General features: G+C 40.1%; 1 protein-coding gene across 4 annotated transcripts in view; it reads right to left on the reverse strand.

Moving 5' to 3' along the window:
* ADGRA1 (adhesion G protein-coupled receptor A1) overlaps positions 1-25,388 on the reverse strand; it is a 484,111-nt gene that overhangs the window by 67,934 nt on the left and 390,789 nt on the right. For all 4 annotated transcript variants that reach the window (XM_042458649.1, XM_042458648.1, XM_042458650.1 and 1 more), the window contains 2 exons: positions 8,986-9,113; positions 7,047-7,170 (listed from right to left, as the gene is read on the reverse strand). In XM_042458649.1, coding sequence (XP_042314583.1) covers positions 7,047-7,170; positions 8,986-9,113 — 252 coding nt within the window. The remainder of the gene's footprint in view (positions 1-7,046; positions 7,171-8,985; positions 9,114-25,388) is intronic.

Consider the following 25,388-nt stretch of genomic DNA (forward strand, 5'->3'; position numbering starts at 1 on the left):
ATATTTATGGAAATCCCATTGATTTAATGGGGAAACTGTAGCTGGGTCAAGCAGTTGGATCTAGAACAGGAATGGGAATTATAAAACTCTCCAGATGTTGCTGAACCTTGGCACTCAGCATTTCTCATTATCATCCATTCTGGGGTAAGGCTGATAGTACTTCTAGATCTTCAACATCTGGAGGGCTGCACAACTCCCTTCCCTGATTTATTTTGATGTACTTGGGACATCAGAGACTGATCATACTACTCAAAAGAACAGTGGCTTAAGAGAGAGTATTCATTTATTAACAATAGCAAGTACATTTCTATACTGCTTATCAGTGTACTTAAGCACTCCCTAAGCAGCTTATAATGTGTGTAAGCTTATTGCCCCCAACAAGCTGGGTCCTCATTTTAGCAACTTTGTAAGAATGCAAGCCTGAGTTGAGCCTGAGCCCCTGTCTGGTTTTGAACTCACAACCTTGTAGTTTATGAGTGAGTGGCTGCAGTAAAGGCATTTAACTGCTGCACCACCAGGGTTCTATTTATTTAAATGTTTTGAAATTAGCATGATGGAAACCGGACAGTCTTTTAAAATTTTGGTAGATAAAAACAAACAAACAAACAAACAAACAAAACCCAGCTCCTCTGCCTTATACATTGCCCTCCTATTTTATCATCCTTTAAAAAGTTTGCTTGGGCACTATATAAACAGCATGCTGGATTAAACTGATCTGATGTAATGGGGTTCTTCTTATGTTCTTATTTATTTTCAGACACCCTGTTCTCTTTATATGAAAAAGAAAGAAAGAAAGAATGTAAAGGAAGAAAAGAAAAATGTGGGTGCAGAGCTATTTTGTGGGTCATGCACTAGTGCATGTGCTATACTCATCTGTGGAGAGTTGTAAAGCTGCAGCAGTGGTAACTGGGTGGGAAAATCTCTACAAGAATGGCCACATGATTGGCTTCATTTGTGACAGAGAAGCTCAAGCTAAGCAAAAGCAGATTGCAGGGGAAATTAAGGAAAAGTGGCTGCCCCAGGACTGAAAACTTATTGATAAACAGAACCTGAATCATGATTCCTTCTTGAGTCGGATACCTTGGAAATACAAAACTATCACAGACAATTCATTTTATGAGGGGAAATTGTTTATAAATTGTTCCTATAAAATTTTTATTACTGTAATAACTTATTCTGGAAAATCAATTTTCGATTAGCATGTTAAGGCTGTTACCTTGTAATCTTCAAGGGAACCCACCTTAGCCTGACTGCAACAGATAGTCACTTATGCTCATGTAATTACTTAGCTACCTTATAAAATATCCTACTGTCCTCTTTTGCAAAACTACAGATAACGAAAGCAATGATTAGGTTTGCCCCAAATTAACAGCCACCAGTAGGTATTAAAAGATATTTATCTCAGAATAATGAAAGCAAATGTGTCAGATAAAGGAATTCAATGTTAGGCCAATCTCAAGCTTTGCATTTTCTACACTAGTAGATAAGCCTTTGATATTTAAGAGTGCTATCTCACAAGGGCAGGCAGCTTCCATGTATATATCTTGACTAAGGTCAGGACAAGCAAGCACCAATGGTTAAGGCAATTGTACTGTGCAGATCCCATTTCTGCACAGAGCAGGGCAGAAAACAATACTCTGCAGAATAAAGCTCATATTGGTGCAACATGGCAGATAAATTTTTGGAAGTGTGTTAACCTCCCCCTTAGTTTGTTCAACTTTTCCTTGGCCCTCAAAAAGATGTCAAGGTTTGTCACATTATTGGTGAGTAGTTTCCCCTTCTTTCTAGCACTTAAAAACAGACCAGTTCTGTTAGTGTTTATAGCATGTATGGGAAAGAGTATGGGCCCTCCAAATGTTCCTGCAGTACAACTCCCAGCATTCATCATCACAGGCTCAGTTGGTTAAGGCTGCTTGGAATTGCAGTTCAGCATCTGGAGGGAAGCACATCGCCCACCTCTGCTACAGACCCCAACAAGACTGCTCTGTATTCAAGAACTAGAAAGAAGCTCTTTAGTACCTGTGTACCATTTGACCCTCAGAATTCTGTTCATGAGGATCTTGACACACCAGGAATACATCAAGCTTCCATCATTCAGCAGTAGAAAGATGGTGGTGGTGGGGAGATGATTGTAACTACAGTTTCCAGGTTTCTGAATGACAAACCAAGTGTTTGCTATGGTTTAGCATGGGTACCAATGGAATATTGGGAGATGTGGGCCTGACAGAGATTCTATCATTGTTCAGCCAGGCTGCATTTATAGTACAGAAATAATGCAGTTTCACTGCTTTAACTGCCATAGCTCAATGCTACAGAATTCTGGAATTTGTAGTTTTGTGAGATATTTAGCCTACTCTGTTAGAGAACGCTGGTGCCACAACAAACTATAGACCCTAGGATTACACAGAATGGAAACACTGTATTTAAAGCAGGGTCAAACTGCATTGTTGCAGTTTGGCGGTACTGGCTCCAGAAAAAAAAACACAGGCCCTTACTGTGGCCAACCTTTGGTGATTTTCTCTGGATGCAACCCCCCACCACTCTCCCAAAGCTTTCTTTCCCATTCTTCATCCTTCTCTCTCCTTTTGGCATACTGTTCTCTTTCCCATTCACTTCTGCTTCTGATTTTCAAGCAAGGATAGACAGGAGCTAAACAACAGGCAGCCAGGAGAAACAGAGAAATTATCATGCCCTTCCTACCCCTCTTTCCCAAAAAACTTTCCCAAGTGGCATCCAAACATACATACATGTATACATTAAAAAAAATGAACAGGGGGTGGGGGGAGAAACTCTTTGAAAGAATAGAAAAATCTGGACCTGCATTTTCAAAGGCTATCGATGACACATGTGTCTGTGTGTGCAAGCATGAAGACAAAGGGGTTGAATCCTCACTGGAGAAATAATCCAGTTTGACACACCACTTTAACTACCATGGCTCATTGTTAGGGAATTCTGGGAATTGTAGCTTATTGTAGCACCAGAGCACTCTGACAGAGAAGGCTAAATGTCTCGCCAAACTACAATCCCCAGATTTCCATAGCATGGAGCTATGGCAGTTAAAGCAGTGTCAAACTAGATTATTTCCACAGTAGGGATGCAGCCAGAGAGAAGAGACCATGAATAGTGTCTGTGTGAACCTGCACTTTCAAAGGGATATGTGTAAATGGATTGATGTGCTTTGGGTGGCAAAACTGTTGAAGGCATCACCTGTATATGCATGTGAGAAAGGACCTCTGAATGACTATGTGGATGGATGTGTGTATGTGTACAAATGTATACATGTCAGCCTGACGTTATTTATTTATTTATTTGCTTAATTAATTTCTATTATGCCTTTCTGCCAATATGGGATCCAAAAGTAAGTGTTAACTCACTGTTTACTGGCCCCATTAATACTGTGGCTCCATATAAATTGCCATAAGGGAAATGTTGTTCTCAGAAGTAACAGGGATGCCCACTCCTGCTCTAGATGATGATGATGATGATGATGATGATGATGATATTTTCTTATATCCAGTCCAATATAAGGACTCAAGGCCCCCTAAAAGACATCAGCCCATTTACCCCTTTGAAAGTGAAGACTGTGAGATTATGGACAAATGCGATACTGAAGGAGCAATCATAAATTATTCCAATAAAAAGGAAAAAATGGAAAACAGCTAAAGAAGCCAATGGAGCTGCGCAAAGCACAAGGGAGCTGCCTAATGGGTTGGGATTTTTTAAAAAAAATATGTATCGGAGATGAAAAGAGAAATATATAATTAAGGACAAGTACATCAGAGCTGGATCTGACCAAAGGTACAAGGGTGGTCTCAGGAAGGCCAAATCTTTCAAAATGAGGTTTGCAAGGGGTGTTACAGAGAACAGAAAGGTTTCTTTGGCTATAACTGGAACAAAAGGAAAAATCAGCAGGACCATAGCTTGAGGAAGATGGTAAAATAATAATAATAATAATTATTATTATTATTATTATTTTTATTTATATTTTCCCACCTCTCCCTGCGGATCGAGGCGGGATTACATCAATAAAATAACACAATGCAGGTGGGTGGGAAAAATATGGCTCATAAGCTTTACATGGTCATCAGGGCCCCTATATTATGGTCCCCAAGGCCACCAACGGCCTTCCAAAGTCCCAGGATTGGACTAAAAATTTAGCCAAAAGTCACACAGACTGTAACCCAAACCAGCACCTGGTATAGGTCCCCTTGCCTCCCACCCACCCTCAAAGATGTATTTAGGTTGAATCCTGCAACCAAATCCTGAATGTCCCTTCTGGTAACATTGCTTCTGGTTGTACTGGAAGCAATGGATCAGCCCATGGAAGGATTTTGGGGATGGTTAGGGGAAATGGCTATTTCCACCCTTATAGCTGTCAACTTCTGCCCTAGCAGGTGACTGACAGAAGGCAGTATGTTTTGATCTTTATTTTGCCTCAGCTAAGGGGAATTGGGATTGAAGTGGGGTCGTGGTGGTGGGATAAGACAAATATAAACAAAAGAAATTGAAGCCCAGGATAAGTAAGAATATGGTTAAAGAATCCCTAGGTACTTTTAATGAGTCCAAGACGTCAAAGTCAAATGAATCATATCCTAGGATGCCACAGGGGCTTTTGGGGCATTATTTGAGAGGCACTTTCCATCATATTTAGTACAGATGGGGTGCAAATGTTTGGAGGCAGGCAACGTCTCTGCTGCTCTACATGGCAATCCTGCATTGAGCAGGGGGTTGGATCTTCCAGCTCTATGATTGTATGATTCTACAAGTCTATGGCTTCTCCCACACTGCTGTATTAATGCAATTTGACATCACCTCAACTGTCATGGCTCCATCCTATGGAATCATGGGATTTTCATTTTGTTGTGTCTCCAGAGCTCTCTGACAGAAAAGGCTAAATATCTCACAAAACCACAAATCCCAGAATTCCATAGCATTTGGCCATGGCAGTTAAAGTGGTGCCAAACTGCATTAGTGTAGATGCAGTCTATGACTTCAAATACTGGAAGGAGACAAATGTCCCTATTTCTAAAGAGGGTGAAAAGGTTGTTCAGTAGAGATTTTTGTTAAGAGAAATTCCTATACCTTTCCCCAAGCTAAACATAAAACTTCCCCTTCTTTTCTGCATTAACAAGAGAAACAAGCAATATTAGATCAGAATAATTGGGGTGTAATACACTGGTAGAACAATACCCTACAGGATGGCAACAGAAGGGAAAAAGCCAGCAGGAGAGTGCTGAGGCTATGAAGAAAGACAGGCACAGGCCAAATAGCCTGCTCAAAGCAAGTGGCTTTTGTATGCCTTCTTCATCACCACAACCATGGAAAAGGGAAAACCAATAGCATGGTGCATCAACAGGATTCTAGTCAACATCCTGCAGTATATAAAACTGCATCTGTCATAATCAAAGGAAATGTATGGTATATGAAATCATTCACATTCATATTTATTACCAACAGTCCTGCAAAAGAAATTTTCTCAGAAGAAATTCATGGACAGTGTCCTTCAGGAGTAGACCAAAGGTCCATTTAGTTCAGCTTTCCTGTTCCCCAGTCAACAACCAGATGCCTCCACAAAAAGGGCATGGATATTACAACTCTCTCCCAATGTTGCTTTCTGCCAAACTATTATACTAGCTCTGGGTCTTGAAAATGTATAATCTTCATTTTTCACTGCCATTGCTAAATGGCTTTCAGCTGAGCAATTCAGGAAAACCAAATCTAAACCAAACCCACATCTTAAGCCAAAAAACTCCACAAATTAATTATGGTCCAAGTGAAACTACTTCCTTTTATCTATTCTGAATCTACTTCCCAGTAGTTTCACTGCCAAAGGAAGAAAGATCTGTCTGTTTTCCACACCACACATGGTTTATAAATCTTTAATGCCTCCTTCCTCAACCACCTTTTAACACAACAAAAACTTGTCTCTTCTAGTGCTTAAGACTTTCCTTAACATTCCTTAACATGATTTCAATTGCACGATAATTTTGATTTTTTAAAAATATACTTCCCCTTGTCTGAGGCAAGCTCCATAATGTTGTTTGGGCAATTAGAACTGCACAAACTAGTTTCCCTTTCAATGGAATTTATTTCTTGAAAATTGTATTTAAGGTTACAGCCTAAACTACATACCTTGATTTCAGGTAGACCCACTGAAATCAGTAAGAGGTTAGTCATCATAAACCATTATTTTGACTGATCTACATTAACTATTACCAAGCTTAAATCTAATCTAATATAACTGCTTGGAGGAAGAGACAGCCATGAAGCTCATTCTGAAAACAAAACACTGATCTAAAATGTAGTCTCATTTCAAATTCTCTGTGAAACCCAACAGCAAACATCTAGCATTTTCCATCATTTCATTTCATTTCATTCAAAGCACAGTCTATTTTTAAAACAAGATGCCCCAAAGTGTACTTAGTAATAATACACACTGAGTGCTGACGACATAATTTTAAAAGCTCAGAAATACTCAACAAAAGCACTCTCAATATGAGATCTCAAGAAGAATCACAAATAAACAACTCTTAATATATTTCTAAACCAAAAGAAGGAACGTGAATAACTTACATGTAGGATGTAAAAAAAAAAAAGAAAAAAAGAACAACACCGAAAGCAGTACTGGGATTACATTTGGGATTACAATTGTAAGCATACTTACCTCTAAACAATGAATTCACTGAATTCAGTGAACAGAATCAAACGTTAAATTTTAATTTCAGTCTGAGTGGACCCAATGAAATCAATGAGACTTACCCTAGTTCTGGCTTTATTTCAAAGGTTCTACTTTAAGTTTAGCTCCAACTCATTGTAATTTATTTCCAAGTACACATTATGAGTAAACTGTTTGAATGAGTCTCATGTTTTGAAAAGTAGATTTAATCGCCTGACTTCATTGTAGCCTTTTAGTATGAAGATTTGCATTTTCTGAACAGTGTTTTAAGTTTAAATGTTGTGAAGAGCACTAAGGGTCATAGACACGTACAATTCATAGTTTTTGTTCCATTATAAAAATAAATGGTAATTGTAATGCATGCACTCACCGCTTGACAGATAATTGGATATTTTACACGATTTATTCCACCAGCAAAAACAGCAAAAGTGAGAGCCGTATGGAAACAGAAGTTCAGAAGCATGTGCCAGCCCTTCCTGCTGATTCGAATTGTGCTGTTTAAGTTAACATAAAAACAAAGTCACACAGCTATTTTGAACAGTATCACAGAAATTCCAACAATACATAGAATGGATTCAAACATAGGACTCCTTTTGGGGACCGCAGGGGCTGGAGGTGGTTGCAGAAACATGGAGAAACTTCCTCTTTTAGGCTAAAACTCCCAGGATGCCTCAGCCTGCATGGTCATGTAGTGTGGAGATTCTGGAAGTTATAGTCCAAAAAATAAATGTTTTCAAGATGTGGAAATAATTGAGCAAGAACTGTTGTTCTGCATCAGTAAACTTTTTTTGTGGACCGACATGCTAGAGATATGCAGGAAGTCTGGGCAACAGTATTTTTTAGACCACTGTCTCTAACTACTGTATTTCTGCACTAAATTCTGAAGACTACCCTCCTCCATACCTGTTAATAGATCTGGTTGTGTCTTCACTTGTCCTGAAATGACTCAGATGCAAGTCAAATCATTTGCTTAACCAGGGGCTACAGGGCCTGGCTGGTGCTCTCTTCTCCTTCTTCCTTGCTCCCTCCTTCCTCCCCCCTCTTATTTTTTCTCTTGTTTTGTTTTAGCATTCCATTAGCCCTTTAAATGTGTAAACAAAACAGAGCTTGAAGGAACTTTTAAAGAGGCTGTTATGCAAACATGCCCACAGGAAGGTATATAACCTACCGAATAACAACTGTAGGGTTGTTGGGGTTTTTATATTAAGCTTAATTAACAAAAAAGTCAATATTTCTTTTCTGTATTTTGACCCTGCTCTTCCTCCAAGGAATTCTGCCAACTGATTTCTCTGTGACTCTACCCAAGCTGTCTCATGTGCCAGCTTAGCATCAGAGCTGGAAATGGAAATACAATGCTACAATAGAGATGGTCTGCTTCTTGGGTCAGGAAATTTGGCTCAGAAACCTGGTGGCAGTACCTCATTAGTAGGAACTAACTAATGGCAAGTCAGTTTGGTGGAAATTAGATCCCTGCTTTGGTGTCAAGGCAGGGTATAAATAAAAGTCATCACCCACCTGCCCATTTACCCCCCCCCAACAGCTGGGTTCTCTTTATCATTGTAACTGCTGCCAAATTTCAGCAGGTGTGTGTGTGTGTGTGTGTGTGTGTGAGAGAGAGAGAGAGAGAGAGAGAGATACAAAGAAAAGAGAGTGGTGTCTACCCTCACAACTGCAACCTGTGGCAAAGCAACTCATTTCTCTGTGAAATATGGAATGACATCTGCAGTGGATCCAGATCAGGCGCTACAAAGAATCTATCAAGGAAAAGAGGCAGGGGTGGGGGAAATCATCTGGTCAGTCCCTCTGCTTATTTTACACACCAGAATAAAGCAGACTACAGCTCCTCCCCAGCCCCCATTGTTCAGGATAAGAGGCAGAGCATGGAAAAGTTACTTGTTGGGATTTTAAATCTCAAAATCCCCGCAGCCAGCAGCGCTATTATGCATACTGTAGTTGGGACTAACCAATTCAGGTCCTAACAGTAATATTTTCACAGCCTGAAAGAACTACGTGTATGGGAAGAAAAAAGCCTGAGGTGTTTTTAAACAGAGGCTGGATAGCCATCTATTGGGAGAGCTTTGGTGATGTATTCCTGCATGTCAGGGAGTTGGACTTGTTGGCCCTTGTGGTCTCTTCCAACTTTATGGTTCAATGATATATTTGCCAAATCCTGTACTGTATGTTCGACTTTCTCCTGGAGCAAACATTAGGTGGACAGGTGGGGTGGGGGCTGAGAAATAGCTTGGACAGCATCTTAATGAACAGAAAGAAAAGAAAAGAATGCCAGCAATTGGCACCAGTCTTCTTACCTATGATGCACTATATAGGTGATAATTGAAGCAAAGAGGCACAACAGCATGACAGCCGTACATGCGTAGACCACGGGGTGGAGGAACTCCCCAGGGTACTGGGAGAGGGGCCACACTGTCTTCTGATCCTGCCAGGTAGGGAAAATAAAGCAGATTATTTTTTAAAGGTATATATGAATAAGACTGCATCACAATACAGTATATGCCTCCTTTCTACTGTGCCTCTCCCTGTCATCTCCAAGCTTGTTTGTTAATGGTTGCTGGGCTAGGACAACAACCTCAGTCTACAAAATGCAAATTTGAGTTTTAGCCACATTTCCTGCCTCATCATAGGAGCTGCATGCTCAAAGGCGAATCCACTCTTAACACTAGAGATAACAGCCCTGTCTTGTTTACATAATCAGTTATATTCGGATGAAAGAGCGATTTGTCAATGAACCTGCCAATTCACCAGGGGTTCTTGTCCTCTCTTTCAACTGACTTTGGCCTCTGATTAATTCCTTGACCCTGAGTAAAAGTAAGAGCCTCAAATGAACCCAGGGACTCTCTTTTCAAGTTAACTGCAACTGATTGCATACAGTGCACTAGAGCCTCCTTCACATACAGAGATGAAACTCTTCTATCCAAGAAACCCTTGCCACTCTTTGACAAAACGAGGTCAGGTCTCTGGGTTCCTTGCTCTACCTTCCCCTCTATTTCACAGTTTTCCATTTTTAAAAAGCATAGTGTAAGGATAGTTAGGAAACAGCTATGGGCAACTGTTTTGATTGGGGGGAATCCCTGTGAGGAATGAATGTCACAGTTTCAGTGCTAATCCAATTGGAAGAGGAATGAGGGTTAACAAAAAGGACACAGAGGCAGGAGATTTGGGTTAAAAATGGCTACAGCTTTATTGGCTAGAGTGTAGGGTTTGGTGTAGTACCAGCTGAAAAGCAGATCTATCTGGGCTCTTAGATGTTTGGTCTTGGTCTCTCTTTTCTAGTCTTCAGGATGAGGGGGAAAATCTCAGGGTGTGAGTGCTGCCTTGAAAAGTGTGGACATATATATTTTCCTTATTTAAGACTTGGGGTTTTTTTTTAATTTTAATGGCATACTCTGTGTAATTGTGGTTGATGCCTATGGTATCATGTGTCATAACATTAGGACTCTTATAACATCACCAGAGCCCACACCTGTGGTATTGAAAGAGGGATGTCCCTAAGTCTCAGTTTTTAGCACTGAAATGTCAGGACTTGAGACAGTCCTGGGCTGGCAATCTAGTCTTGCAGTAGGAAGCCCAAGGACATGCTGGAACACTAGGAAGCAATGGGAATATGAACAGGAGACAAAAATGTCATGACATGGGACAAAAGTCTTCTCATTCCTGCCACCTGGGGTTGTGACAAGAACTTTCTCCCCTCCAATTGGGCTGATGGTAGCCCAAGATATTTTGCTTTCTGAGTCCAATGTCCTGTCGCCCCCTCCCTCTCCATATTAAGGTACCCAAGGCTAGCCAACTTATTTTAGCACCCACAAATACCTTTATCCCTCCTTGGCAATGAAAATGAACCAAATAAGTAAGAAGTGCAATGTCTTGAACTAGAAAGACAGAAAACTGGAACACATTGTTCTCCAAAGCTTTCCTCAAGGAAGACAGATTGGCTGCCCACATTCAGTGAGCTTGAGGCAGAGGGATTTCCAACAAAGTAAGATGCACAGAGAAATAGAAAACTGGACAGAAGGAAGGGCAAGCGGGGGGGGGGGGGCCCCAATGTCCTAGGGAAGGGGGGGGGGGGAGGAACTGGAGAAAAGATAGCAGGAAAATAATAGATACATTTTTAAAACTCCCAAATACTCACAAAACATAGAATGGGAGAATATGTGGGAAGAAAGGAACACAGCAACAGGAAAATCCAGATATCCAGAACAATGGATAGTTTCAATGAACTTTAGAGAGAAGGGGAGTGGGCAGCTGCTACACTGCAGAATGAATGCAGTGACATCACTTTAACTGCTATGGTCCCATTCTATGGAATCCTGGGATTTGTAGTTTGTTGTGGCATCAGAGTTATCAAACAGAGAAAGCTAAACATCTTACAAAATGACAAATCCCAGAATTCCATAGCATTGAGCCATAACTGTTAAAACAGCGTCAAACTGCATTAATCTGCAGTGCAGATGCAGCAGAAGGCAACAAAAAAGTCCAAAGGGGAACAAAAAAGATAAAGGAGTAAGAAGAGGAACTGAGTGGAGCAAGCACTGATAGGAGTTATGGAGGAACTGTGGGACTAATGGAGGGCAGTGAACAAGAAGGCTAAGGAATATGTTGCTATCATTTAATTTATTGCACGAGAAAAGAAGGTCAAAATGGATCAGGAGAGTAGCATCTTTCCCCTTGCCACTCTCCATACTATCATAACATGTTCAGTACCCTTCTCAAGGAAAAGAGTTGCAAATGTGTGCCTTGTTGTGCTGGAATAATCTGTTTGGCAAAAGGTATGCTTTTATAACTATCTCCCTGAGGAGAACATAAATGCTACGACAGCATGAGGAGAGGCAAGGAGAAAGCCTCTACTCTCCTGATCGATTTTGGCTTTCTTTTCTCATGCTGTAAGGCTCTAGGTGCTTGACCTCTATCTCTCTATCTATACCTTTGAGTAGACTAGTGATCTTCTGGCACTCCAGTGTCTGATCTGCCAGAGGAGATTGCAGGGAAAGTGACAGCAAAATTCCCTCCCAAATGAATCTGGAGGAAACTAGGCCAGGATTCTGTTGGGGCATTACACCACCTAACTCCTGGTGGCACAGGCAATGGTACTTTTTAGAAGCTTGCCTACTGAGGTCTAGAGTCACCACGGTGTAGTAATTTGAGATTTGGGCTAGGAATCTGGGAAACCAGGGTGTGTATCCCTGATTGGAAACCCAGAGGAAAAACTGAACAAGTCACACTCTCTCAGCCTCAGAGGAAGGCAATTGTAACTTCCCCCAAACAAGCTTTGCTAAGAAAACTCTGCTAGGATTGCCTTAAGGTCACCATAAGTTACAAACTATCTGAAGGCAATCAACAACAATACCGAGGTCTCCACTACTTCCTTATGCAAACAGTCCCTTTTTTGCCCATACTATTTGCTCACAGCACAACAGGCTGCTTATAGTACAGTCAAATTAATCCAGGTTCGAGCCCCCCTGATTCGGGTTTTCCCTGGAAAAAATCGATTACATGGGGAACAGATCCAAATTCCAATGGGAATGAAATCGGTGCAATGAAGATCGAACGCGTGCTCAAATGGGAACGATGCCCCCATAATCAGAGTATTGATCCGTTTTATAAGCCAGTGGGAATGGGGCCTGTGACTTGCCCAAGTTCACCCAGTGGGTTTCATGGCCAAGTTGGGAATTGAAGCCAGGTCTCTAGAGTTGCAGTCCAGCACTCACAACACTGCTCTACACTGGCTCTCTAAACAACTAGCAAAATAAAAATTATACCTTTAAATTACAATATCTTATGCACAGCCTAAATTCATTTACATATACATAGTTTCATCTGTTTGAATTGAAAATTTGGTAAAATGTGATGTTTTTAAAGATTTTTTTTAAAAAAAATTAAATTATTTTTTTAAATTTTTAAAAACTGGGGCCTCTCGTTTCTCCTCTCACTAAGTCTCATCCCACTCATCCCATCTCTTCAGCATTTTAAAGGGACACAGGTGAATGCCATAGCTCAATTCTGCTCAAAGGCAGGTATTTCAGGAGCAGTGGTGTCACGAACCCTTAGGGTGTCACCTGGTGTGGTCTGCACCCCAGTGCCCCACCAGTGATGCCACTGCATGAGGATCCCTTCCATCTTACACATGACAATGCTTCAGAATTCACTACTATTTACTGACAACAATCTTACGTCCAATTGACTTCAGTGAGTTTACATTGAATACTGTTGGATTTAGTCTATCATATCTCAGCAGTAAATACTCCCCCCCCCAGGTGTCTGTAAAATAATGTTTATAAACTGATAATATTTATAAACTGCAGATGATATTATAAATATAGGCTGTCTTATCCCACTTCCCACTTGCTGTTATCATTACTTTTTAATTTTAATATATTTACTCTTGCTAGTGTAACAATAACAAGAACTACTACTACTACTACTACTACCACCATCACAACAACAATTTATTTTGGTCATTGACCAATATAAAAATAATGCGTACAGTTATTAAAACAAGTAGCAAGGCTAACTTCTGCCATCTAACATCAATGATTATTAACCATTTGAAGACATATCTTACACATAGGGTTTACTACCACTACTACTGCTACTTTTCTCTGCTGCACATACTGGCATCCTAAAGGGCTTTCTGGTTTTAAAAGCTCAGTATCTTACTATGGAAAATTTTATCTTGGCAAATATTTGTCAGTATACAACAGAACAAAATTTTGTTATATGCTGGGGGTAGCTGGGTCATTAGTTATCCAGCTGGAGGTCAATCAATTCCACTGGAATTGGCAGAATGAGAGTTATCTCAGTTTAGGGCCCAAGGCAATGAAGCCACACTCTGACCTCCTATGCTGCAGATATGTGGAAGGGGGGATAGTTAAAAGAATTGTCAGTTGAGTTGGCTGAGGAACAAGAGACCTCCAAATTAAAGACTCTGCAGGCAGTAGTTGCTTGCTCTTATAGTCTAACTCTAAGTGAACCAACCTCTGCTATTTTTCAGTAATGACATTTCCTTGCCTAGCCTTCCACTGGCAGATTAAGTAAAAGGATTGTCGACAAATCCTCACTATGAGCACAGCCAAGGAAGTGGTTGGCTAAGGAGGAAAGCAGGCAGGTCTGTCTGCACGTTCCTTCTTCTGTTTTTTTTTTCCTTGTGTCTTTTTCTTCCAAGTAAAAATATGATGAAGAGAGAAACATTAAAAGAGAAGAAAGTCTTCTCTTCTACCACCATTCTTGATAATTGTTGAAAAATGTAAAAGTAGTCTTGAAGATGCAAATTGCAAAGCAAATGAATGTTGCAGGCCTTTTATTATAGGCCAGACAGCACAGCGAATATGCTCTGAGTGCTTCACAGCATTTCTGCAATGTTGTTTATAACCATACATATTGTATTTCAATTGCAACAGGGCTGAAAATGAAAGAAGCTTACAACAACCTGCAGGTTTATTAGCTACTGTTATAACTTCCCACACATTTCTGGCTGGCCAAATAGAGAAAAATATGTAATAACCCTCCAGTGTAATCCACTGTTACAGACATTAACTTACAGTATGACAGTCTAGAGCCCACTGTTAACACTGCAATTAATGATATGGCTGAGAAAGCAAGTATATATACCTGTTCAAAAATCACTTCAGCATCTCTGGTTGAAGCTTATATTGTTCCCCACCTGGCATCTCCTCCCAGAGGAAATTCAGCTCTTATGTGCTCCAACCTCATGCCCCACTGACTTGCACAAAGATTGGTTACACATCCAAATGTTCAAAAATACATTAATAACAGCAACAAGAAAGCAAGGTAACCCAGTTAAGGGCAGGAATTCTTGTCTGTAATTTGGAGATTCCAGTTATCCAGCTAAGCTACTGGCTCCATTGTCATATACGCAGTAAATAGCAATAAAGTGCAACAAGTTAATTATAGGCTCCTACTTTCTTTTTTCATTTTGCTAGTTCACTGACTTCAGATAACTAGCATCTTAAAGTGAGGGAAATAATATAGGTGCATTTGATTTTTCATGTTACTCAAATAATATTCATTATGAATGCACAACAGCCTTGTGGATTCTGTTATAACTGAAATTTCGGCAATTCCTCACAGCTCTCCTACTGAAAACGTAACCTTGTCTATGGAAATCACGTGCCTGCAACACAACATTTTTGGTATGCTTTATGTGCTCGTTACTCAGGACTGAGTTGTATGAACAGTTCTTAGTAGCTCAAGGTGACTTGTGAAGAAGGATGGGATATATAGTTGAAGGCAGACAAACAATACAATTTTTAAAAACTCCCTATTCATCATATGAAATATCAGAAAGCACTGAAATGCCAAATGAATCTGCTTCAAACATCAGCTCCAGCTCTGAGGAAGTAGAAACCAATAAAGTAATTTGTCAGTATGGTCTTCTCCACCTGTGATGAGGAGCTCTTTCACACTGCAGTTACAGCACTATGATTCCACTTTAACGATCATGACAATATCCTATGAAATCCTGGGATCTGAAGTTTAGGAAAGGGTATTAAGAGGTTTTAGCCAAAGAACTCTAAAGCCTGCCCATGCTACAAACCTCAGGATTCCACATGGTAGTTAAAGTGGAACCATAGTGCTAAAATTGTGTAGTGTCAAAGGTTCCCAGGAAAGGAAAAGAACAGACATCATTATCTTCTCTTTAAACTATCTACTTTTTAATAATTTACTGTTGTTCCTTTTTATCTTATAAAAGCAGGTTTGGGAGCTTTTTAGGATCAGGAGGCAGGTAAAAGTACTGAAAATGAATACATAATACATAACCACTAGTTAAACCTACCATCAGGCTTCTCCCAATATGGCAAATGACCCTTCTGTTAGAAAATCTTGTAACTATTGTAAAGGACCGAGGTCCAGTAAACCACCATAAGCAAGGAGTTCCCTAAGAAGCTTGCTAGTACCCAAGAAAGCTCTAAACCCTCATAGCACTGGGGGGGGGGGGAGTATGCCCAATGCAGCCTGGATAAGTGAAAAAATCCATGTGGAGTCCTTTCATTTCATCATTCATCTTTCCCCAGATGTGTCTGCTCCTGCTGCTGTTAAAATGTTGAGGTGAGAAGGCAAGACTTTCCCTATCAGATTTACCTAATTGATTTATCAATTAGTGCAGAATATGGCTGCTCGGCTGGTTACTGGATGTTCCAGGGCCAGCCATATAACACCAGTCCTAAAAGCTCTCCATTGGCTGCCTATTCGCTTCCGGGCTGAATACAAGGTGTTGGTTATCACCTATAAAGCCCTAAATGGCTTGGGTCCAGGGTACTTAGAGGACCGCCTCTCCCCATACAATTCGCCCCGCACTCTCAGGTCGGGTGAAAGACATCTTTTAAGAGTTCCAGACGCTCGATATGTATCAGCTCAGAGGGCCTTCTCTATTTCAGCCCCTCAGCTCTGGAACTCCCTCCCCAAGGAGCTCCGTACTTCCACCTCCCTTGAGGCTTTCAAGAAGAACTTGAAGACCTTTTTGTTCCACCAGGCTTTCCCCCCCGTGAGCCTTGTGGTCATTCCCTTCCCCTTGGCAATGTTTTTGTGTATTCCATTCTACACAGCCACTTGTATAGGGCGTTGTTGGTTTTTACTGTTTTTAATCGTTAACTTTGCATTATTGTCATGCTGATGTTTTAATTGTCTTACTCTTTGATGTACAGTACACTGCTGTGATCGCTGGAATAGCGGTATAGAAATAAATTATTATTATTATTACCTTTTCACTGCAACCCTAGACCATATCATACAAATGTTTATTTCTCATTTCCTTTGTTTCTGTCATGCTGTTCTTCATGCTGGTGAACTCAAAGAGCCAGAGTGGATATTGGCATGGTCTGCTTTCTGAAGCTCTAGAATGCATCTCCGTCCCCATGCGCTCTTTGCTAACTATACAGTCTTTGTAGATACTCCCATATGTTCTTCCTCCTGCTGTTTGCAGACGACATCAGGAGCTTCCATTTGCTCATTTTGTAAACTTTCTATGCTAGGAATGCTCTCTTTTGTAACATTTATATTCATCTGAAAGCAAACTTGGAACTTTAAATGGGAAACAATAAAAATCTGGAATTGGGCAATAATTCCCAGATGGAATAGGCTAAATGCCAAGTTATTTCATATAAAAAAGAAAGGATCTGATGGCTAATCTGACATCCACTGGGATGCTGGGCTGATTCACAACTGCATGACCATTAGTTCACATTTCATCGTTTTATTTATAACCTATTCCTTGACATTCCACTGCTGAACACATAAGTGACCTCCATGAAAGTGTCATGCATGAGTTGATGTCCAGTGAAACAGAAGCTCTGCCATTATTGCTTTACAACAACTGTTTTCATAAATGTTAAGTATCCATTCGACAATGCAGTTAATGGATGAAAAAACAGCACATGCAACCTCACTGTTAGCATGCTGATTTTTAACATATATTTCCACTTATAATTTAATATATTTCTTTTCCATCAGTTAGATGAATCTTGCACAGTATCCAATTCACACATTTGTAGTCACCACAAAAAAAAGAACTACCACCCACTCTGTCCCTAGGTTTTAGACTGTAAACTCTTTGCTTTAGAAATGGTATGATATTTGCTCAGCACAAGCAACTTCTTATTCTGTGCTATTTTCCAGTCATTCATTACAATATGATGTAACAATCCTGCAGCAAATACTTAGTGCATGAAGGCCTTCTGTGTGGTTGTTTTTGGGCAGGGGGAGGAATGAGATATGAAGTGTAAATTTGTCTTTAACACATTAAGTCTTGAATACTAAGATCCCATAGGCAACTATTCTGTGCCTGATATCAGGGACCACTATGTAAGTTCTGCCTCAGGCACCTAGAAACCTCTGGATGGCACCATGCATAAGTTTAATTGTGAGTACTGCATTTGATTGTGATGACACTTGAGCTTGATTAATATTTAAGTTGCTACTGTGTACCTGTTTATACCTCCAGAAATTTTAGGACATATAGCTTCCATTGTAACTTTATTGTTCAGCAGCAATGCTGCTACCTGCCATTGCTGTCTGCTTGACAGGATAAAAAGAAAATGGGGAAAAACAAGCCTCAGCAGTTTCTAGTTTTCACTAATGTGATCACTGATATAGGTTATAGAGTAATGAAGTTTAGAATTGTGTTTACAGGTCATTTTCACTTTAGAAATGTTCTTAACATTATAGTAGCACTAACATAATTTCCATCAGGCAACAAAGTAAGCACTTCTTTGATATTGCTGTACCTATGCTTGTAAAAGAAAATAAAGAAATTGATAAAAATGAAATTTAAGAAGCAGTAGATAACACAATCTGAATGAAGGCTAAAAAGGCTGCCTTAACTATACAGCAGAAAACACACATACAGCAGCAACAGGGAATAGTGCACAGTCCCAGTTAGCATTCATAGGGAGCTTTATCTCTGTGTAAGAATATACACACAGGATTCATCTCATCATGTTATGCTCAAGTGCTTCCATGAAAGCAAATGCCATATGTCTTGCTCAGTAGAGCCATTTTGCCTACAGAAGAGCCATGAACAAGCAAGCTTTTAAAGGCCCTTTTCATTTAAATCTAGTCATAATTTTATCTTCAGCTCAGTTCTGAACTCACACAGTAAACCTGTCAAATGACAAAACTTTAAGCTAAAGTAATACACCGTATTAATGACATTGTAAAATACCCTTTATTCAGTTCTGTACACACGAAGCTGATTTCATTACAGATACATGATAAATTAATCTTGTCTGCCTTTTAATGATAATTAAATCTTATTGATCTGTCAGCCTCCCCTGAGTGATCCCTTGAGAGAAAAAGCAAGCCAAAGATGAAGATAATTTTTCCACACAGTATGCAAAGCAGGATAATTGTACATCACATCTGAACAAGGCAGTTTTCTGATTTTATTTCCTAGAGGAGAATCTAGAGGTCATGAATATTGGTAATTGGCAATGAATATCTGCATTTTTAGAAGAGAGAATGGGGAAAAGAATATATATTAAGAATGCCTGCAAATGTAGCAAGAAGTAGCAGATAAAGACCATAGAGATAAAGAAATAAAAAGCACTAATTGCATCCCCCACTTTTCTGGAATTATTCTATTTCAGCAGATATTAAATAGCTTCAAATAATAGAGGGCTTTTATTTCTCTTCCTGGAGAAAGGTTGTCTCAAACAGAAAAATCTATAATATGGAGAAATGGTATATAAATCTTTGTGTCATAGAGAAATGGACAGCTTGAAGGGTAGCTCCCAGCTAACTTGTGAATAATGGGAAGATGGTACTTAAACCTAGAATTGCAGGGTTGGGTGGTGCGGGGAGATGGAGAGAAATAAATCATTGTGGACCTCTGCAACTGAGATCAGATGTTCTATCTGATGATCTAGCCTATAAAAACTCATACAACAGTAAATACACCAGTCTTTAAAGTGCTGAGGGACACTATTTATTCATTTATTTGGAGTATTTTTACCCTGCTCTTCAGCCAAAAAGGCTCTCAGAGCGGCTTACACTGTTCTAATTTCTGCTACAAACTATCATGACTCCTCCACATTTGTGTATGTATATATATTTAAATAAGGATTAAACAGTGTATATAATTGGATGATCATACTGCAGCTTATTAAGTAAGGTGTGTGCACAAGACTTATGCTTTCACATACAAACTGTTTGCTCCTCCTTTTCAAGCATGTAGAACCCAAACCAGGAAGCCTTTAATTCACCACAATTATCTGCTTTTTCTGAATTGGGAAACTATGGTTACCAACTTCAGAACAAGCCTGGATATAGAACCAACTTCAAACCATGTTTAATTTCCCAACTTTTGAAGTTGGGACTCATGGTTTTCTGAATGAGAAATAGAATGAGAGCTATCCAAGGTGCTGAACCTATTATAGGCATAATAGTAGCTGCTGTTGGTAAAGACTGTGCCATGCCAGTGGAACTGTTTTCCAATGAGGTGTAGTCATCACTGAAGGAAAGCGCCAGTCATTATGCCACTTATGCTAGTTTTAATTTCTTGAGGGGGGGGGGCTGTGGAGTGTTCTTGTTTTTCTTAACTACAGAGATGGCATGAAAAAAGTTTTTCAAGACCAACAGTTGCTTAGTTCTGAATCTAGGGCAACGTTTGTCATATGACTGGTACTTTTTCTTGGGTGTCTTCCAGCCATTTATGTTTTATGGTGATCCTAAAGTGTATCTGTCATGGGGTTTTCTTGGCAAGATTTGTTCAGAGGGGGTTTCCTATGCCTTCCCCTGAGTCTGGGAGGATGTGGCTTGCCCAAGGCCACCCAATGGGTTTACATGACTGAGTTAGGATTTAAACCCTACTCTCCAGAGCCATAATCCAACACTCAAACCACTACACCATGCTGGTGCTCATGACTGGTACTAATCCATTGTAAGTTAGAAATAAAAATGCAGCCTCACCTAGATGATGCTTTCCAGATGATTATGATTAATTTCCTGTTTTGTTGTGAAACATTTTCCATAATGTTGGGCTGTTGAACTCTCCCTTCATTTCTTTTTTTTAAAACTCTCCCTTCATTTCTACCAGTTTGCTCTCTTCCCTCTATAGGACTATTATTCCTTCTTCTCCATCTTACTCAGCCCTCTCCACTTGACAGCACTTGCATTTTACCCAATGCCAGGGTGTCACTAGGATGTGTGGACTATGTGGTTAAGACCAGGTGATACCCTAAGGGGTGTGTGACAACACTGCTCAGCAAACAGCTGCCTTTTGGCAGAAGTGAATGGTGACATTCACCTGTGTATCTTTAAAACACTGGGGCTCCTTGGAAGAGATGATGTGAGTGGGGCAAGGCTCAGTGGTAGAGGCCTCAGGTTTTTATTTGTTTTTAATTTTTTAAATGATTAATTTTTAATTTCTTTTGATTTTTATAAAAACATCTCATCTTACCAAATTTTCATTTTAACCACATGAAACTGTGTATACATAAATGAATTTAGACTGTGTGTATGATGTTAAAATTTAAAGGTATACTTTTAATTCTGTCAGAACTGTTTACAGTACATTCACTAATATACAAGAATTATGATTTATGAGTAATGTTAGTACAAGAGCACTACTAAGGATTCTGTATGATATGGTATGGGAGGAGGTAAATGGAGGGGGGGGGGTTGACACCATGAGTAACCACACTGGGTGATGTCAATCCTAATGACTCCATTGACCAATGCTTCAACCTATCCTCTCCCAATAACTTTACTTTCCCACGTTTGTTGTGCCTATCATTTGGTGCTGCTTCCAAATTCAAACAGATGACAGAAAGTGCACAGTTCAGAGCTTAGTTTCTATATCAATTACAGGAAGAGAGGCAACACTTTACAGGAGACATTATTAATCCCAATAATCTTTTCTTGGTAACATTATTCTAACTCCTACTCTCCTTAAAACTGGCAAAAGAGGTGGAGGTGGAGAAAGGAATAGTGAAACCCGCCTGGGATAAGGTATCTGGCTGATATAAGCTCTCTTGTCCTGAGCTTTCATTTCCAAGTGGATTTGGATGAACTCTGTCCCCAATCAATAAGGAGTTCAGGCGAATGAAACAGGGCTCATTTCTTTCAAAAAGTTGAGGAATGATGATCAGCCTGAATAACAAACACAATTGTCAGAACCAGGTTGGGGGGGGGGATTCTGTGAGGCTGACCAAACCTTTTCCAGTTTCCAGCCCAGGCAAAATGGACAGAACTTTCACTGTGCAAGATAGGCTCTGCTGCCAAAACCCCTTCTGTCCAACTGGATATAGGTCAGATGAAACCCAGACTTTGGAGGATATCACAACAAATTAAAAGAGTCAAAGAGGTAACAATATTCACTGCTCCATAAACCTTGGACAAAATCTTTACTCAGAAGCCATAAACCAAAATGCCAACGATTTACCAGATTTAGTTGCAGGTTACAGAACAACCATCAGAAACAAGATTTTATAAGACACAGCTATGTTTGTAGTGGTGTAGTGGTTTGAGTGTTGGACTACAACACTGGAGACCAGGATTCATATCATTGCTCAGCTATGGAAATTCATTGAATTACCTTAAGCAAGTCATGTTCTCTCAGCCTCAAAGGCAAACTTCCCTCTCACTAAATCTTGCTAAGCAATCTCTGTGATAGTTTTGTTTTAGGATCACCATAATCAGAAATGACTTGAAGGCACACAACAACAACAACAAACAGCAACAACAGCATTTGGCTGGAAACCTAAGTAGAATCAATTGTTGAATGGTGAGTCAAAATGTAGTAACCCCATTGAATCCATGTTTCTATTCTAGTCAATAGAAGCAAAAGGATTTAGGTCACTGAGTGCAAAAGGAAAAAGAACAATTTGGAAAATGTGCATTATATAAGAATGGGAAAACAGAAATCCCTATTCTGTACAAGTATTGGACCAGAACATGACAGAGGAGCAGAGGCAGACTCCAAAAGGAGATGGGCCTAATGGGAGTCAAGGAAGAGAGAAAAACAGGCTTAATGTCTAATGCCATTTATATCTCAAACCCTCAGTAACCCAAAGCAGATTTCATTAGGTAGTCAGAGCCTAAGCAGCCACAGTGATCCCACTCTCTGCAGATAAATGAGACAATTGGGGCGGGGGATATGGATTAATGGAATACGAGTTGCAACTAATTAAGAATGCTTCAGCTCTGGTCTTATTAATCTTAGCCAACCCTGGTGCCTAGTGCTTATTCGAGGCTCACACAGAATGGCAACATTTTCCAGAATTCTTAGCAACCCACAACTTAGCAACCTACAAGCAAACAATTGTGATCACCTCTAAGAGGTCCAATTTTTCAGGGCAGCAAGTTGCCCCGTCTTTGGAAACATGATAAATAATATCTGTCTAGACGCAGAATTACAAACCTATAGCTCCTAATCTTCATGGTAATGATTTCTGGCATGGAGTTAATGTTATCAGACTCAAGGGATCCATAATTTTACATAATAAATAGGCATTCAATGCTTATGACTCAATTTATATTGGCAAATAAATATCTGGATGATAGGGGCACTAATTCAGATTTTAGGAGGGGCAAAAACCTCAGCAAGGTTTGAAAGGACTGCTCTCAAATATATTCAAGATTAAACTGGAGAACAAAACCAGAATAACATGTAAAATAAAAAAAACCCAAATAAATTAAAAACAAAAAAAACCCTGTGGAAAACAACAACATAAAAATACAAAAAATTGTTGTAGTACACATAATAGTTCTTTGAGATATATTATCAGTACAGATCAAACAGTAATACATTTTATGGAGGTAGAGGGATCTGTCTTTGGTATTCATATCTAATACATAGGCCCATTTAAATATAGATAACAAAAACCATGGGGGATAGACAGCGTATTAGCCATAAGTACAACATGCCCTTGAAAAATAATGACAACTGCCTGAAGCACTGCTGGTGGGAATGGGAAGAGAGGGACAGTAACTTTATCCCCTTCTAAAATGGCACTCTGAGTTTTAAAAAGACTGTGTCACCTGAGCAGAAAAAATTAATTGAGGAATGGCACTAAAGCATGTAGCTTTTCCTTTGTGCACAATGGGTGCAGATGTGTAGAATGTGTAACTGTTACACATGATTAATAGCTGGAAAGTTATTGAAGAGACTGCCCCATAAATAGAGAAGACAAAATTCCCATTGTTACCATGGGAAGATTGAGGATCTTATATAGAAGAAGCTGCACATTGTAGAGACTTCTAGGAATTGCAATGCTCTGAGCATAGATCTGTATTGCACCATCTTATGAGAACCCTCCCAGTGAGATCAGGTTTCACACATGGAGGGCAGGTTTTGCCCTTCTCATAACACTATGAAAATAAGTTCAGTGCTTTAGTTTCCTTGGTAGGAACAAATGGCAACTATTCACTAGGGTATGAAAAAGTATAAAAGTACAGCAGAAAGCATCTGAGTAGTGCAATTTAAACCCCATATGGTGAAAATCGAGTCCTTTTTACTTTCCAAATTTCTCTTGCCTACTCATACTGGAGCTTGATGTTGTGAAATGGCTTCTAATAGAGAGATAGAAATGACATGGGTCACAGAAGAGTCAGCAATCAGCTGCTAGTTTGGCTGCCAGGGCCCAGGAAAGAACTCTTTGAAGGGGGCCTTGGAAATGAGACCCTTGGAAAAAGCTAGGACAGTATAGGATTCTGGAGAGTTTGCTGTGTTAGCCAGTTAGGGCACCCCTGAAAATGCTTGACTACCAGTGACACCTTCCGGGCCCAAGAACTGTGATGGTGGTGGACCTGAGAATAAATCCAGATGTGTTGAAGAAATTCATATCTAGCTTTCCCAGTCTGGTTCTACAAGCAAAGTGTACTTAGGAGAAGAGAAGTGAAAGAGAGATCAGAAGTACATTGTAACCCAGTAAATAATCACAAAAGGGAAGGGAGGGTTGGTTACAAAATGTACACATTCTCTGCATGTGTAGTTTTCTTTATGCCTTCCTCTGGGGATTTCCTAGATCAGGTTCTTCTGATAAGATGATAACATAGGCGCTTTACAGACGGCCCAAAAGAGTGGTCTGCCGGTGCTGGTGTTTGCTGCGCGAAGGAGCGGCAGCAGACAAACCGTGCGGCTCCTCTGTGCAGCAAAAAGAAGCCGCAAAAAGCGGCTTCTTTTTGCAGCGCCATTATGACGCTGCAAAGTGCCATTGGCGCACTTGTGTTATCCTAATGGCACTGAGATGTGCGGACGCTAAGCGTCTGCTATGTCAAAATGGCAGCACCCATGTAGAATGGGCGCTGAAATTTTGTATGTGCTTGGCACGTACTGCCTTTGTTGTTGTGTGCCTTCAAATTGATTCCAGTTTATGTCAACACTAAGGCGACCCGATCATTGGATCCCTTGTACGTGCCAAGCACGTACTTTTGGCGGTGTGGAACCCACCATAGATAAGATAATATAAGCTCTTGTGAATCATAGGATGCATTTACACTGTAGAAATAAAGCACTTTGACATCACTTTAAGTGGCATGGCTCCATCCTAGAGTATCCTGGGATGTGAAGTTTTGTAAGGCAGAAAGCCAGTGTGATGTAGTAGTTTGAGCCTATGACTATGAGGAGTAGGGTTTGATTCCCAGCTCGGCCATTAAACCCACTGGGTGTCATTGAGCAAATAACATGCTCTCAGCATGAGGGGAAGGCAATGGCAAACCTTCTCTGAACAAATCTTGCCAAGAAAATCCAATGTTCGGGTCGTCTTTGTGTTGCCATAAACTGGAATCAATTTGAAGGCACGCAACAACAAAGGCAGTAGCACTCTTTGGCTGAAAAGGCTAAAGACCTTGTAAAACTACCAATCCTAGGACTCCACAGGATAGAGCTACGGCACTTAAATGGTGTCAGTGTTGATGCACCCTTAAGTCTGATTTCTAGTCTCAATCCCTGCTTCTGACCAATCTGTCTTGTGTCTAGGGCCCCTGTCAGACTCATAAACTGCCCCAAGCAACTATAAAGGATGTGTATGAATGTAAAATAAATAAAGAAATCAAATACAAAAAGGTGATTTTTGCCATGGAACCCACTCCCACACCAGCTGCACCCTTTCTGCTATTTAAACTTGATTTTGCTCCAAACCCACATACAGCTGTAGACATTAGCACAAGGAGTGTTATTTTAAATACCAATCCACATAAGACCTATGCTGCAATAATTATTTACAGAGCCTGATGTTTCCAG

The sequence above is a fragment of the Sceloporus undulatus genome, chromosome 3 (genome assembly GCF_019175285.1).
Source record: "Sceloporus undulatus isolate JIND9_A2432 ecotype Alabama chromosome 3, SceUnd_v1.1, whole genome shotgun sequence".
NCBI lineage: Eukaryota > Metazoa > Chordata > Lepidosauria > Squamata > Phrynosomatidae > Sceloporus > Sceloporus undulatus.